Source organism: Mastomys coucha, unplaced genomic scaffold, assembly GCF_008632895.1.
Source record: "Mastomys coucha isolate ucsf_1 unplaced genomic scaffold, UCSF_Mcou_1 pScaffold23, whole genome shotgun sequence".
NCBI classification, from domain to species: Eukaryota; Metazoa; Chordata; class Mammalia; order Rodentia; family Muridae; genus Mastomys; species Mastomys coucha.
Genome location: NW_022196906.1, coordinates 99,865,669 through 99,877,989, shown reverse-complemented (window position 1 = coordinate 99,877,989; position 12,321 = coordinate 99,865,669). Strand labels below are relative to the sequence as shown.

The window sequence follows — 12,321 nt, the reverse complement described above, 5'->3', positions numbered from 1 at the left end:
GAAGCTAGCTGGGAACTACAAGGCCAAATGGCAGGAGTCTGGAAGGTGCTCCGTTATTTAGGAGTGGAATAAACTGTTACCTGGAGTTTGCTCTGTCAGTTGTACAGAGAATCAGAAAGCCTGAGGTGTCAGGAAAATAAGACCATCAGTCTTCCAGCACTGTGGAGAATTGGATGACTTTAGCATGTTAGGGATGGTCTCTCCCACAGAACTACACTTTCAAGTTCCCTGAGAATTAGGCTTCATTGCATCCCACATCTTGCAAATGAGCTCAGTGTGAGAAAAGACATACTATACACACTTTAAAAAAAAAAAAAGCTAGAACCCCAATCCCTATACTCCACCCTCTTCCACCCATGCTTACGGATACAGCTGTCTTTCTACTTTTTTAGGGGCTTGAATATAGCTCAGTGGTAGAGTGTATTCTTGTTACATGGACAACCCCAGGTTCACTCTTCAGTATCCTCCTGTCCCTAAACTTAGATACCTTTTTACGGATAAGTCCTTTATTGTTCTTATATTTACTCCGAAGCTTCCTGACCTTTACCCCAAGACCTTTCTGTTTGCCCAGTGGAGAAAATGATTGAGCATCATTCCTGGAACCTGGCCTTTGCCTGCTCTGGTGCTGGGGCTGTTTTTTACTGCGAGTGGTGTAACTCGGGACTTGTTTTGCTATCATGGAGCCAGAAAGGGGTGTTCCTGGCAAGGCTGATCATGACCAGCTGTGGGGGTACAGGGTGTCTTTTCTTGTCCTGTAGATTGAGCCCCATAGCACATGTCCTTTTGCATATAACCCGGGGACTTGCTGAAGGTCTCACCTTGAGTCAGATTTTGTAGTTCCTCTTGATTTGTGCCTGGCCCACTTGCTGAACTAGCCTGAGTACTGAGCTTCCATAGGTTGTGTGCACTGATAAACCTGCAGCCTTTCCACATGGACCCAGCATTGCCAGACTGGCCTCATGAGCTAACAAAACAGAGCAGGCTAGAGGTCGATGGACTTGGGGTCAGGTGGCTAGACAACCAATAGCCTTTTGGGTTTTTTTTTTGGCAGTAGAAGTGGTAAAGTCTAAGGCATAAATGCCAGAAAGGGGCACTGCTGTGGTGTGAGGACTTTGGAGATACAGGATGTAGAGAAAGAATGGTACAGGGGCCCACTGGTAGGATTGGCTTCCTTACTGAATGATTAACTAGGAGGACCTAGGAGGAAGGTCCACTTAACAGGAACTTTGGACTTGGGGCAGAGTGTCCAGAAGACTGGTGTGTGGCCCACAGAAGAAGAGGACGAGGCTGGGCATTCAGGGCTGGGCTTTCAGGACTGGTCTAAGATCAGGTTTGCTTAGGCTTCATGAATTCTTCAGGTTTCATTTCAGGTCATGGAGTCTGCCAGTCCTGAGCCCTCAGAGGGGTGGCCATGATGGTGGGGGTCTGTCCGTGGCCTCACTTCTTCTCCTCCCTCTCTAGGCAGCTATGGAGACAAGACAGTGCTGAGAGAAGCAGGGCATGGCTTCGGCCCTCCAGGTCTTGCCCTGTCTCCTCCGAGCCCCATACCGTCCACTCCTCTGGGGGCCCCCAGTGGCCCGGATGACCAGTGGTATGACCTTGGCTGAACAGGCGCGGCAACTGTTTGATAGTGCGGTGGGCGCTGTGCAGCCAGGCCCCATGCTGCAAAGGGCACTGTCCTTGGATCCCAGTGGCAGACAGCTGAAGGTGCGGGACCGGACCTTTCAGCTCCGGGAAAACCTCTACCTAGTGGGCTTTGGCAAGGCTGTACTGGGCATGGCAGCTGCAGCTGAGGAGTTACTGGGCCAGCATCTCGTGCAGGGTGTTATCAGCGTACCCAAGGGGATCCAAGCTGCTATGGAACATGCCGGCAAGCAGTAAGAAACTATGGGGGCAGGGGATGCCCTCTGCTATCCTTTGGAAGAGAACCTCCCTTCCTCTTTGACCTCCCTGTCTCCTGGGTCTGGCCTGGTTTTGAAATAGGTATCAGTGGGACACTTTCACCTGTACCGCTGGGAAGTCAGGTGGGAGGAGAGGAGTGCACCGCATCTCTTCTCCCTTGCTTGCTCCCTCCTCAGAGAGATGCTGCTGAAGCCACACAGCCGCATCCAGGTGTTTGAGGGTGCTGAGGACAACTTGCCGGACCGGGATGCACTGCGGGCGGCACTGACCATCCAGCAGCTGGCAGAGGGGCTCACTGCTGACGACCTGCTGCTTGTGCTCATCTCAGGTGTGGGAGCAGCTGACAGGGATGCTCCCAAGTACCGATGGTCAAGGGTGAAGTGAGGAACCTGGAGGGTACCTTGCGGGTGGTGTCAGGTTAGTCATCTGTCCTCAGTTGTAACTTCACCCTGCTAAACATTCTGTAATGGTGAAGTCACGGCCGGGTACCAAACACTGACATACATCAGAGCCTTTGGAAAACATTGCTGTGTGCAACAGTGTCACTCATGCTCCGGAAGCTGAGTTTCCAGCCCCCACGGGACTCTCTCCTTGCTTATCTGCTGATTTTTTTTCCTTGCCCTTTCTTAGTTTAAAATATTTTAATATTTTTGTGGTATTGGGGATTGAGTTCAGGGCTTCACACTGGTTAGGCAAGCATTTTGCTAGTAAGCTCCTTCTGGGATCTGGCGTACCCCTAGTAGGGGACAACTTCACTCTGTGTCCACAAGGGGGCACTCTAACCCCACCTTCTTAGACCACCTCCCTTATGGCCTGCCTGGTTCTCTGGATCGGGCTGGGCTGTCTCTTCTCCCTGACGCCTTCACTGACTCTGCAGGAGGGGGCTCAGCGCTGCTGCCTGCTCCTATCCCACCTGTCACACTGGAGGAGAAACAGACACTCACCAAGCTGCTGGCAGCCCGAGGAGCCACAATCCAGGAGCTGAACACCATCCGCAAGGCCCTGTCGCAGCTGAAGGGTGGAGGGTTGGCTCAGGCCGCCTATCCTGCTCAGGTGCACTAATCACTTCTTCAGTCAACCCTGGGTTCCCAACACGTGACAGGGAGATGAGAGCTTAGGCCAACATATGAGTTGGCAGGGGCCTGGTCCGGAAAGTCCTGGGAGGAAGCTTAAAGAGGGTTAGAGATAGGCTTCCTGGTTAGGTGTTTTACCAGCCCACCTGAAAGTGTCTAGAAGTGGGTAGATGTGGGCAAGGAAACATACCAGGTGCTGTATACCCAGGGCTAGTTTGTCCTTAAGGGCCCTGGAACACAGAGGAGGCAAGACTGAGCCTTATTTTGTGGCCTTTGTCTAGGTGGTAAGCCTCATCTTGTCAGATGTGATTGGGGACCCCTTGGAGGTGATTGCCAGTGGCCCTACTGTGGCCAGTACCCACAGTGTGCAAGACTGCCTGCATATTCTTAACCATTACGGTCTCCGTGCTGCTCTGCCCCGCTCCGTGAAGACCGTGCTTTCCCGAGCTGACTCTGACCCCCATGGACCACATACCTGTGGTCATGTCCTCAATGTGATCATCGGCTCTAACTCTCTGGCACTGGCTGAGGCTCAGAGGCAAGCCGAGGTACTGGGCTACCGGGCCATGGTGTTGAGCACAGCCATGCAAGGTGATGTCAAAAGCGTGGCTCAGTTCTATGGGCTGCTAGCCCGGGTGGCTGCAGCCCACCTCACTTCATCCTCGACTGAGCATCCCTTGGAGGAGGAGGCACAACTCCATCAGCTGGCAGCTGAGCTTCAGCTCCCGGACATGCAGCTGGAGGAGGCTCTGGAAGCTGTGGCAAGGGCTAAAGGTCCAGTCTGCCTCCTGGCTGGTGGGGAGCCCACAGTGCAGCTGCAGGGATCTGGCAAGGGCGGTCGGAACCAAGAACTGGCCCTGCATGTGGGAGTGGAGCTGGGAAGGCAGCCACTGGGGCCCACTGATGTGCTATTTTTGAGCGGAGGTACTGATGGGCAGGATGGACCTACAAAGGTGGCTGGGGCCTGGGTCATGTCTGATCTTGTCAGCCAGGCTTCTGCTGAAAGCCTGGACGTAGCCACCTTCCTCGCCAACAATGACTCATACACTTTCTTTTGCCACTTCCGGGGTGGAACCCATTTGCTGCACACAGGGTTGACAGGGACCAATGTTATGGATGTCCACCTCCTGATTTTTCATCCTCAGTGATGGCATAGCCCACTCACAATTTGAGAGTAGATAAGAGGCCTTCAAGGGCAGGGTCTCTTAGGACCCGCCTCCCACAGATATACTTCACGTTTGTTCCCCCAACTAGATTAGAAGATGGGGGCTGCTTTCCATCCCTAGTTCCCATCATGTCAGCAGGTAACCCGAGGCCCAGAGCTTCTTGGCCAGTTCACACTTCTCATTTTCTCCCTAGAAGCCTTTCTGCAGGTCCTCAGCCTGTTTCTTCCATGGAGCAAAGGTTGGGAGACTGAAAATAAAAAGCATGCCGTGGGGGTCTCAGCTCATCTTCCCTCAGTGACTCTTTCCATAGCCCAGATCCTCGGGGGGGGGGGGCTGCTGGGCAGGGCCATGCGGTATGGTCCCAGCAATGGTGCCAGTACCTAGCACTCAGACTTTCTCATGCCCTTTTCAGCTGGGTGCACACCCAGGGTCTGCTGATGGAAATCTGTGACGATTGAATCTGGCTCCTAGCAGCCTCAATGTGGGTGAACAGGACAGGCTTAGAGTTGCCTATTTAACAGTGACTCCCTGTGGCAGCCTGAACGTGGTTTCTCCTCTCCTGCTTTAGCCTGACTGGGTGAAAACAATCTACTTACCACCAAGGATCTTCCTTCTGTATTTGGACCACTCTTAGTTTTCCTCCTCACCCTCTGGTTATTAAGGGGTTTCTTCAGGCTGCAAGGCATTGAACCTGTTCTCCTGTGTCCCCCTTTCCCAGGCTAACCATGCCCTATTTCATTGAGGCTCCTCTGGGTACCCAGTTGGGGCCCTGGTGCGAGCATTTCAGTGTGTGTCTCAAGCACTAGATTGGAAGGTCAGAGCAGTGAAGGAGGTCAGCAGTCCCTTACCCTATCCTATCATAGCTGGCAGAGGTGAGTCACTTGGCTTGGCCAGCAGCCACTGGCCTGGTTTGCCTTGAGCCCTCTTGTTCCACATCAGAGCCCTCTGTTGGCTTTTCCTCACCGTGCGCCACGGCTCCAATCCCTATATGAGTGAGCAATAGAATCACATAGGAATAAAAAGCCATAGAGAACAGTGAGGCGTGGGGCAGCCCCTGTGGGCCCTTCTTCCATCGTGAGGGTGTGAGGGGCTCTAGGTCAGAGCTGATGTGTCCTGGGAAGGACCTCCCATCTCCACTGGACTCTGGACAGTCTAGCTAGCAGTTGGGCCCTGGTTTGCAGACCCTGGCTCCTGTGTGTTCCTCAGACTGAGGAGGTAAGCAAGGTAAGCCAGCTCTGAGGACCAGATAGGTTTAGGGAAGAGGAGTGGTTTGTACCATTTTCTTTCCTTCTGTTCTTGTGCGCAGGGTCAGAGACTCTGGAGATTTTGTCTTTACATTGGTGTTCTGGTATCCTCTGGGAGTGGCTCTGTCTCTGTGGCCTTGACCCTTGGGAATGTATTCCCACTGGACACTGAGTAGCAGGCAAGAGCTTTGAGAGAAGAGCTTTTCAGCTACCTCCTTAGTGTCTCTGTGTGGTGAACGCGCGAGCAGTGGACACTGGCGTCAGAATGCGTCCGTAGTGTGCCCACTGGTGCTTTTCAGAGTGCTTTGCTCATGGGGACTGCTGACGCCATTGCCCGCGGAGGGCTTGGTGTATAGGTGGAGTCTTGCTGGAGGCTCCCCTTGTCTGCCTTCCCTGTACCTGTGCTTTCAGCGTCTGAGGGCCGGGGTCTGAATTGAGCCCCATTAGAGCAAACATTTTGTGGGCATAACTTTCTGTATTTGCTCACTTATAAATTTGGTCAGTCTATATGATAAAAATATGCAAATTTCTCACAGAGCTCAATAAGGCTGTTTTTTTTTTCTCTATCAATATCAATTATATAGCCAGGCCTGGTACACCGGCCTGTCATTCCAGGTATGTGAGAGGCAGGAGGACAGAGTTCATGGCTAGCCTGAAAGCCAGCCTAAGGCACTTAGGAGAGATCCCATTTTAAAGAGCCTTAAAAAGGGCCAGGCAGTGGTGGCACAAGCCTTTAATCCCAGTGCTGGGGAGGTAAAAGCAAGCAGATCTCTGAGAGTTTGAGGCTAGCCTGGTCTACAGAGTGAGTTTCAGGACATCCAGGGCTACACAGAGAAACCCTCTCTCAACAACAACAACAACAACAGCAACAACAACAGACTGGGAATGTGGTCAGTACTTACTATTCTAGCATGTATGAAGCCCTGGGTTTAGTTCCCAGCACTGAAAAATAAAATAAATGAATGGCTAAATGCACATGTGCCTTACTGATTATGGATTGTTAGAGACACTGCCCTTCTTTGGCTCTTAGCTGCCATTTCTCCCGACTCAGGTTCTTGCTGTCCAAATCCTCACTTTGTCTTCATGTGCTGATGCTTTCCATGGCTTGAGGATTTTGCCATAAGGGTGCTCAGCCCTCCTTCACATTGAAGCCTTCTCACTTAGCATGAGCTGTGGGTCTGGAGAGCCTTTTGGGGTCAGCTTAGCTAAACCCATTTATCCTATGGCTGGAGAATTAGGGATGATGGTTTATCAGGGACTATAGAGCAAGCCAGTCACAGACCAAGGATGAGAACCTGGTTTGGGCTCTTTGACATACATTCCCTGCTGCCCCTTGGGGCTCAGATACCATGGGGGCCAGCCCAAGGCACAAGCAGCGTTAGGGATGAGCCTTTGCTTTCCATGTGGCCTTCAGTGGTTTGAGGATGGTGGTTCGCCCATACTCAGCCTCCCCAGGGATCTGTAAAGCAGATTTGCTGGTCTCTTTGTGGTCTGGAGAAGCAGTGTGTGGAGTGGTTTAACAGGAGATTCCATGCGTGTGAATGGGGGCGTCTACATAAGTGTGTGTACACACCTGAGTGTGCATGTGTAGGGGTATGTGTCCAGTGCAACCTCCAACTGGTTACTGAGTGGATCTCCACACCACTCTGCTCCATTCCAAGGTGTAGGTGGTTTGCTGTAGTTAGAATTTCAGGAATATTGTGGAATATGGTGGGCAAGGAGAACTTAAAGGCTGGCAGAGGCAGGATGGCAAAGGGCCCCTCCCTCCCTCCCTCCCTCTCTCCCTCCCTCCCTCCCTCTCTCCCTCCCTCCTCCCTTCCCTCTCTCTTCTCCCTCCCTCCCTCCCTCCTCCTTTCCCTCCTTCCCTCCCTCCCTCTCTCTCCCCCTCCTCCCTTCCCTCTCTCCCTCCCTCCTCACCTCCTTCCTTCCCTCCCTCCCTTTCTCTCTATCTCCCTCCTCCCTTCCCTCTTCTCACCTTTACAAGTTCCTTATGGCCTCAGCTCTGTAGCCTTTGCCTTCATTTAAGCATTGGCAACACTGTTCTATTTTTATTTATTTTTTTGAGACAGGGTCACTGAGTAGCCCTGTCTGGCTTTCAATTCAAAGAAGTCCATCTGCCTCTGTCTCTCACATGCTGGGACTAAAGGTTCTGCCACACCCAGTTCATTGGCAACTCTTTAGATGCCCACTTTGGAATCAAGATGAAAGCCCAGGTTCAAACATCCTTGGGAATAAATGAACCCCTCTGTCCCTGGGAATGTCATCAGTGCCATGAGGATATGGGAGGTGGAGAGGCTGGACAGTTAGTTAGTGTATCCATTAGCAGGAATGGGGAGTCTATGGTCGTGTAAAATCTCCCTAGAGTGGCACTTAAGTGGCCTGGAAGGCACATTAGAGTGGGAGTCTGGTCCTAGGTCCTTGTCCTGCCTTGGTACCTGTCCTTCCTCTTCCTCCTGATGTTGACTATGTTTATGCCCTGCTCACCTCTGGTGGGCTGAGGTTGTCAGCACCAGATGAATCTCTATGAGAAAGGTCCATGCAAATAGGAAGCTCAGGGAGAGAAGGAAAAAAAAATAGGGCTAGTAGAAGGGGCTGGAGAGACAGCTGCTCTTTCAGAGGACCTGAGCTCAGTTCCCAGCCCCAGCACAGCAGTTTACAACTGTCTATAATTACAGTTCCAGGGATCCAACACTCTCTTCTGGTCTCTGAGAGCACCAGGCACATACATACATACATATGCAGGCAAACCACTTATTCACACATAAGAAAAAAAAATAAGTCTTTAAAAAAGAGATAAGACTCTTTAAAAAAAAAATCCCAGCTATTAGTATCTTCCAGAGATAACTGTAAAGAGATCTTGGTTTAGAGAACCAGCAGGACACTGGTGTTCATGGCTGGAAGCCATGCAAGCTACTGCCACCTATGTCCTTTTGACATTAGAATGGCATTAGCTGTCTTTGTTTGTTTGTTTGTTTTAAAGCTAGTCTCTCAGATAGCCCAGGTTGGCCTCCAACTTGAGATATAGGCAAGGATGACTGAATTTCTCCATCCCCCTTTCTCTATCTCATGAGTACTGGGAATACAGGTGTGTACCTTCATCACAGTTTTATGTGGTGTTGGAGACCAAACCCAGGGCCTCCTGAACGATAGCTGAGTATTCTACCACCTGGGTCACATCCTAAGTCCCTCCTTCTTACTTTCTATGTGTCTGGGAGTATTTGTCACTGAGCTACACCTCCAGTTAAGGATGGGATTGAGTTATGGGGGGTCCAGGAGCTGGGCGTAGGAGGGACTAGCTGGAGCTGGAGTTAACTACTCTTCTTTAGCAGCAAGATGGCCCCCTAATGTTTCAGGGGGGAAAAAGAGGCAAGGAAGCCTGTCTCTCTCTGAGTCTGGCTCAAATATGAGGAATGTAGGGCCAGATTAGTGAGGAGGACAACTGGCCTGGGCCCAGGCTGGGGTAGAGGACTTGGGGAATGCTTAGGGAGCAATGGGTTGTGCCTGTGGGTGAAGGGGTAAGCACAGACGCCCAATGACTTAGGTAGACTTCCTCGTGATATGGAGCTGTATAGAGCTGGCCCAGCCTGGGAGGGATGGTTTTCTCTGAGAGGCAGGAGTGCCTAAGGAACAAGCGTCCTAGGTAACCAGGAGTGCCAATCCTAAGGCTTTGCTTGCCCTCTCTCCCCTGGCTCAGGCTGCTCTGTAGTGGCTGGAGGGTGTGGGTTGAAAGGTGAGGATTTGGTTCTATAGCAGCTATACCAGCTCCATCTGGGGGAACGGGGGTGGGGCTAGGATCAGCGGCAGGGGCTGTTGCTCTACTAAAATGAAGTTCTGGCCAAAGGTGAGGGAGAACTGGCCTCTGTAAATGTGTACCCTAGGTCCCCAGTCCTTAGGCCGCCACCTTTAATAATTACAACTCAGGGAATTAAATCCACTCCCATGATCTGGTCCATTTCTGGCACTAGGTGGTTCGGAGAGCTCAAGGGTCTGGTCCTACCCCAAACTGGCAGCTTGATCGTGCACCCCATTGGGAAGGTCCCCCATGGGTCACTACTCTCCTAGGCTTTTCTGGCGCTCTTGCAACCAGCAGAGCTCTTGGGACTAATGAGCTTTTCAGTCTTGGTCCCAGCCCTGCCTCCAGCTCAGCTGAGAGGGGCCAGGTGGCTCTGCTCCCGTCCCTTTCATTCCCTCGGCTCACTGCCCAGCATCTTCTGATAGCTCCAGTTTGTCCCAGAAAGTGCAAGTGTAGTGCACTCAAGAGCCAGGGTGTCCTACCTGCGTTCCACCTCCTCACCCTACCTCTCCTATAGAGCGAGGATACCTTTCTGTCACTCCCAGTTCCAGGGAGCCAATTGCAGGAATATCTGTTCCCTGGCCTCAAACACCAGGAATATTGTCCTGGGCACCGGGGCTGGGCGGGAGCTAGTCAAAGACATGCAGAGAAGGGAAGGATACCCCATCTCCTATGGCTTTGTGAGTCTCAGGGTCGGTAGCTTGGAGGAAACCCGGGAGCTAGTGGTAGGGGAGAGAGCTCGGCCCCGCCTCCTCTACCTGGGCAGAAGGAACGCCCCAGCCCCAGTATGTGCCGAACTACAATCAATGCCCCCCATCCCCTGCCCCGGACCGACCGGCACTTGTGAGGGTCACAATGCGGTCAGTGTGGCTGATGCCCTCTGGCAATCTAGCTGCAGCTTAGCTAGAGGCAGGGAGGACTGGGCGTAGACTCAAACCTTCAAAGGTGGGCTGGTCCCGTGTCCCAGCCTCCTCCTTCACTCTCCCGGGGGTCCCCCTCAGCCGTGGGCCATCAGCATAAGCTGGGTACCAGGACAGGAACAGCCTGCCAGTCCTGCTATCCTTTTCCCTCCACCCTGCTCTTGCTGACCAGTAGGGCACCTGCGGCTAGCACTCTGCTGCTTCCGTTGTCCTGGGCAGAGAAGTGATGTGGCCCGGGCTGCCCACTGTCCCCAACCTGCCTGCCCCCAGGGCTTCGGCTGCCCCATGCGTGTGTCCCCGAACCCCCAGCTTACCTCAGTGGCGCTGTCTCCTCACCAGAGGCACTGCAGTGTGGGAACTGTCCCGAGGAGCCGGTTCTCAGCTGAAACAAAGAGGTGGGGGAGAAAGAGGGGGGCAGCGGGAGAGGGAGAGGGTGAGTGAGCAGGCGAGGACTGAGGAGTGGAGGCTGGAGGGGGAACAGAGAAGGGAGAGGATGAGGAAAGAGGGGAGGATAACGAGCTGCCACTGCCCCTCTCCGAGAGAGAGCCCGACTCCCCGAACTGGAGGACCAAGAAAGGAGGGAAGAGGAAATCAGGAGGGGGCCAGGCCGAGAGGAGAGAGGGGCGGGGAGCAAGGGCTGGGTGAGGGGATTGGGGCAAATGAGGGGATGTGGGCAGAAGAGGGAGCATTGGGGGAGGAAGGGCTGCAGTGAGCGGAGGGGTCCCACCCCGTCCCGTGCCAGGTTCTGATCTGAGACTTGAATGGGTACAAAGCTAAGCAAGAAGTGGGGGCGGGTGGCTGGGAGAGGGACCCGCTAGGCAAAGGATAAGGGCTGGTGGGCTGGCTTGGGAGGCCAGGGCCAGCCACAAAGGCAAGAGAACAAAGGTGTCTGAGGGGAGGAGTGGGACCCCTGCTGACCGCAGGTGCACCAGCCCTGAGTACATAGAGGAGTGTCCTGAATCCACAGCAGGTTCGTGGGTGCTGTCAAGGCTAGAGTGGCCCCTCAAGGTCCAGGGGCTGGGGGAACAGGCAGGGCTTCCTTTCCTTGTGAGCCCTGAACACCCTAAGCCAGGGTCCACAACTGGCCACACATCAGGATCCCTGTGCTACAGCCTATGATGGGGATGGGAGGAGTCAGTGGGAGGCGGGGGGTCTGAGGGGCCCCAAGGGAGAAAGAGAGGATGGTGGGCATATGGAGGAAGCAGAGTGGTGGGGACCCAAGCAAGAAAAGAGGCAGTAAAGGAGTGGAGACAGAGCATTACCTCACAGACCCTCCCAAAGCAGAGGCCTCCCGCCCACCCACCTACCCCATGGACTTCCTGGGCTGCCTGTTGCAGAAAGGTGAACTGATAGCCTCTTGGGCACTCACTGCCTGGGAAAGCTGCCTTGGCTGCCAGAGCAGGCATTAGTGCTGGGGGAGGAAGGAGGGAGCACTTAGGTAGTGACCAGGGGTGGGTAGGTGTCTCCTCTTAGGCTCTGAAGTGCTGAAGCTTCAGCTGCTCTTCCACCAAAGAAGCACCCTGAGGTTCCTCATAGTCATTTTTTTTTTTTTTTGGAGGAACGGGATGCAATATGGGCTTGTGTGATGTTATGGTGGTGGTTGATGGTTAGGGCAGAGTAAACTCTCAAGCTCCTACCTGCAGGGTCACATCATCTGGCTGCCAGAAAAGCTGTCTCCTGAAGCCTGGAGCTCCAATAAAAGAGAAGGCTCTTTTTCCTTTCTTACTACTTCAAAAACAGCAACAACAACAACAATAGCAGCAGCAGCAACACAACATTAGGGCTGCACTCATAGTCTTGCACACGCTAGGCAAGCGTGTTACCACTGAACTACATCCCTGGTTCTTGTGTGTGCTATATGAATGTGTGCATGTGTGCAGGGATGCTCTCATCCATGTGGATGCATATGGTCAGGGGCTGACTATGACAGGTGTTCTTCAGTGGCTTCCTCACCAGTTTTTTTTTTTTTTGAGATGGTCTCACTGAACCTCATGTTTTTGACTTGGCCAGTAACTCCCTGGGATTCGCCTGTCTCTGCCTCCCAGTTTCAGGGATTATAGGCTCATAGCCACACTTAGCTTTAACTTGGATGCTGGGGATCTGAATTCTGGTCTTCATGCTTGTCCAACAATCGCTTTACCTACTGAGCCTCTTCTCCAGCTGCTTGTCTCCTCTCTTCCTCCTCCTCCCCCTCCTCCTCCTCCCCCTCCTTCTCCTCCTCCT

At 53.1% G+C, this 12,321-nt stretch overlaps 1 protein-coding gene and 1 long non-coding RNA gene across 7 annotated transcripts in view; one reads left to right on the top strand and one right to left on the bottom strand.

Moving 5' to 3' along the window:
• Glyctk (glycerate kinase) overlaps positions 1-6,356 on the top strand; it is an 11,638-nt gene extending 5,282 nt beyond the window's left edge. For all 4 annotated transcript variants that reach the window (XM_031343267.1, XM_031343266.1, XM_031343265.1 and 1 more), the window contains 4 exons: positions 1,462-1,877; positions 2,079-2,230; positions 2,780-2,955; positions 3,257-6,356. In XM_031343267.1, coding sequence (XP_031199127.1) covers positions 1,501-1,877; positions 2,079-2,230; positions 2,780-2,955; positions 3,257-4,123 — 1,572 coding nt within the window. In that variant the 5' untranslated portion in view covers positions 1,462-1,500 and the 3' untranslated portion in view covers positions 4,124-6,356. The remainder of the gene's footprint in view (positions 1-1,461; positions 1,878-2,078; positions 2,231-2,779; positions 2,956-3,256) is intronic.
• Positions 1-11,233, bottom strand: part of LOC116072055 — a 12,432-nt gene extending 1,199 nt beyond the window's left edge. Inside the window, exons 1-3 of one of the 3 annotated variants that reach the window (XR_004111299.1) lie at positions 10,413-11,233; positions 2,847-3,059; positions 81-2,302 (exon numbers count right to left, since the gene is read on the bottom strand). This is a non-coding gene — a long non-coding RNA (uncharacterized LOC116072055). Of the gene's footprint in view, positions 1-80; positions 2,303-2,846; positions 4,125-10,412 lie in introns of those variants that run through there. The other 2 variants (XR_004111298.1, XR_004111297.1) reach the window with 2 other exon arrangements.
• Positions 11,234-12,321: the final 1,088 nt, after the last annotated feature.